This window comes from Helianthus annuus, chromosome 10 (assembly GCF_002127325.2).
Source record: "Helianthus annuus cultivar XRQ/B chromosome 10, HanXRQr2.0-SUNRISE, whole genome shotgun sequence".
NCBI lineage: Eukaryota > Viridiplantae > Streptophyta > Magnoliopsida > Asterales > Asteraceae > Helianthus > Helianthus annuus.
Window position 1 is genome coordinate 17,072,811 of NC_035442.2, and position 2,697 is coordinate 17,075,507.

Sequence of the window (2,697 nt, forward strand, 5' to 3'; positions counted from 1 at the left end):
AAAGTAGCCGCTGATTCTTTTGGCAAACGTATACTTAGCAGCAGTAATTGTTGTTATCTTCCGTAATGCTTTTAGATCAGCAGATGTTTAACGCTAATTACCGGGAAATTCAAATTCAAATATGCATGGGAATAAGTAATTAGCAATTAATGCATGTCACTCAGAAACTCATGTCAATCATCCTTCTTATATAAGGCTTTTCTTCTCATTTCGTTCTTCATATTTCATCACGCTTTCATCTTCTCTGATTTTGAAATTTGAAATTTAATCACAATCCGAATTCCGAATTAGAAGCATGTCAATATCAGTTGACAGTAATAATCTTAGTTTTGTTAACGATTTGAATCCTGGGAAAGATATGTGGAACATGAAAGCGAGAATTATTCGAAAATGGAATCAGGGTTACAAGATGGATCTCATCTTCATTGATGAGAAGGTAATTTGTATCTCTGTTTTTCCGTTTTATTAGAGAATGTAGTGTTGTATGCTAAAAAGATACTTTCTTTAAATGTTCTTCAGGGTGCTAAGATTCACGCAGGTATTAAGACTCGTCTGATACCTGTTTTTGATGGTCAGCTTCAAGAAGATGCTGTTGTGATTCTGTCCAAATTTGGTGTTGGTGAGAATAAAGATTTATATAAAGTAGTGGTGCAGCCTTATAAAATCAACTTTTATAGATGCATAACTGTTACTCCTATGAGAGATTGGCAAGGTGTTGAGTATGGTTTCAACTTCAGAGCTTATGAAGATATTCTTCAAGGAGAGGCGTTAAACGCCTTGAGTGTTGGTAGTGTATATTTTTGTAATCATGTCTTGCTTGTATAATATTTGAGAGTTTTACTTATATTCTTGTATAATGTGATTATATAGATGTTGTTGGATCTGTGATTTGTTGTGGAGATCTTGAAATCTTTGATTGACCTCCAAAGCAGACTAAGAAGATGAATTTCGATATTGAAGACTTGGAGTAAGTTGTTGTTTACATGTGCAGTCATGTACTGATCATTGTTTGTATTTAATGATGTTAATAAATAAGATGAAGAATGTTGGATCATGGTAATGGTAATAAATGAGATCTATAGTGTTTGTATGTAATGCTGAATCATGGTAATAAATAAGGTCTACAGTTTATTCTTAGTGAATATGGTAGTTAATTTATGGCTCATTTGCTACTTTAATAAATGTCATAATTTTCCTTTGATTTTCTGTTTTTATTCATTCAATGTTGTTTTGATATCAGAGATTTGTAAAGAAATGGTCATAAATTAGTCTTTAGTATATCGTCATATGAATATTCTTTTCATGTAGGGGTAAGGTTTTGCGGTGTACTGTGTGGAATGATTATGCTCTGCAGATTAAGAACTTCATTTCTAAAATCTCACCTCATGAGCATGTGATGGCTGTTATACAGCATGGAAAGTGTAAGGAATGGAAAGGTATTTTTGTTACTTTCTGCAAATCCCACTATCCTGTTTATTTCTGGCAATATAAAGATAGGTATACATTAAATATCTATATACTTTTCCATGTAGGTGAATATACTGTTCAAAGTGATAAGTTTGCAACACGAATTTTTTTGAATGAAGATATTGATGAAGTTAATGAGCTAAGGAGGAGGTAATTTGTCATTGTAATTTCTCTTGTATATAGATGTTCAAGTCAAATACTTGGTTTCATGTTATTTTTATACTAATTCTAATCATTTGTGGTATTCAAAAGGCTTATACTAAAGTTTGGACAAGGGAGTGGTTCTACTTCTCAAACAATACTATCGTCTCAGAGTGTTTTTCCATTGCATAAAGAATTTGTAACTGATGGTGTGAAGAAACATGTTGATGAGATTAGTGAGATAGAAAAGGTTTCACATCTTTTTATATAGTTTGGTTATTTGTTTGGTTTATCACCTTCATGTTTTTACAGGAAGTGTCTTGTGTTTTTACAGGAAATGTCTTGTGTTGTGTTGTGTTGTGGTTGCGACAATTAAGATTGTACAAGAAGAGTATGGTTGGTTTTATGCTGCCTGTCGTAAGTGTTTCAAGAAGGTGATGGGTAAAAGTGAATACTTGCGGAATGTTGAAAATGTTTCAGATGATATTCTTCGATTGCCTGCGACTTCTTTGGTTTGTATCAAATGTCATACGAAATGTACATCGATCACCACAAAGTAAGCAATGATGATTATTTAGCGTTATATTTATATAAGTAACATTCTAAGACTGATATTTGAACATAGTTTTGCAGTTTACTTAGTTAGTTGTGTGTATTTCAGGTTCAAGGTGCAAGTGCGGGTGCAGGATGAGAGTGGTAGTGTTTCTTTTGTTATGTTTGATAGAGATGTTCAGAAGCTTCTTGGATTAGCGGCGAGTGACATACGAGAGAGGCAGGTTAAGGCCAATGATACTGGATTCCCTCATGAGATATTTCGATTGGTTGATAAGAAGGCTGCTTTTAAGATTGATGTTTCAGAGTTCAATCTTAAAAATGACTATCGTATTTATATTGTGCAAAAAAAAATGTGATGATCCAGTAATAATTGTTGAGTTGGTTGGTGGAGATGGTAATGGTGATGAAAATACTAATGAGGTAGCAAATAAAATTACTCTTTCAATCTATTGATTTTTCTTTTGAGTTTTAAACACTGGATTCTATACTTTTTATATGATATCATATATTATGATCCTTTAGGTTACTCAAGAG

At 32.7% G+C, this 2,697-nt stretch overlaps 1 protein-coding gene across 1 annotated transcript; it reads left to right on the plus strand.

Annotated features, from left to right (window-relative positions):
- Positions 1 to 295: 295 nt before the first annotated feature.
- Positions 296 to 1,879, plus strand: LOC110880646. The gene is made up of 6 exons (XM_022129129.2): positions 296 to 436; positions 520 to 792; positions 992 to 1,056; positions 1,309 to 1,436; positions 1,533 to 1,617; positions 1,720 to 1,879. The coding sequence occupies exons 1-6, from the start codon at positions 296 to 298 to the stop codon at positions 1,877 to 1,879; spliced, it is 852 nt and encodes a 283-aa protein (XP_021984821.2).
- Positions 1,880 to 2,697: the final 818 nt, after the last annotated feature.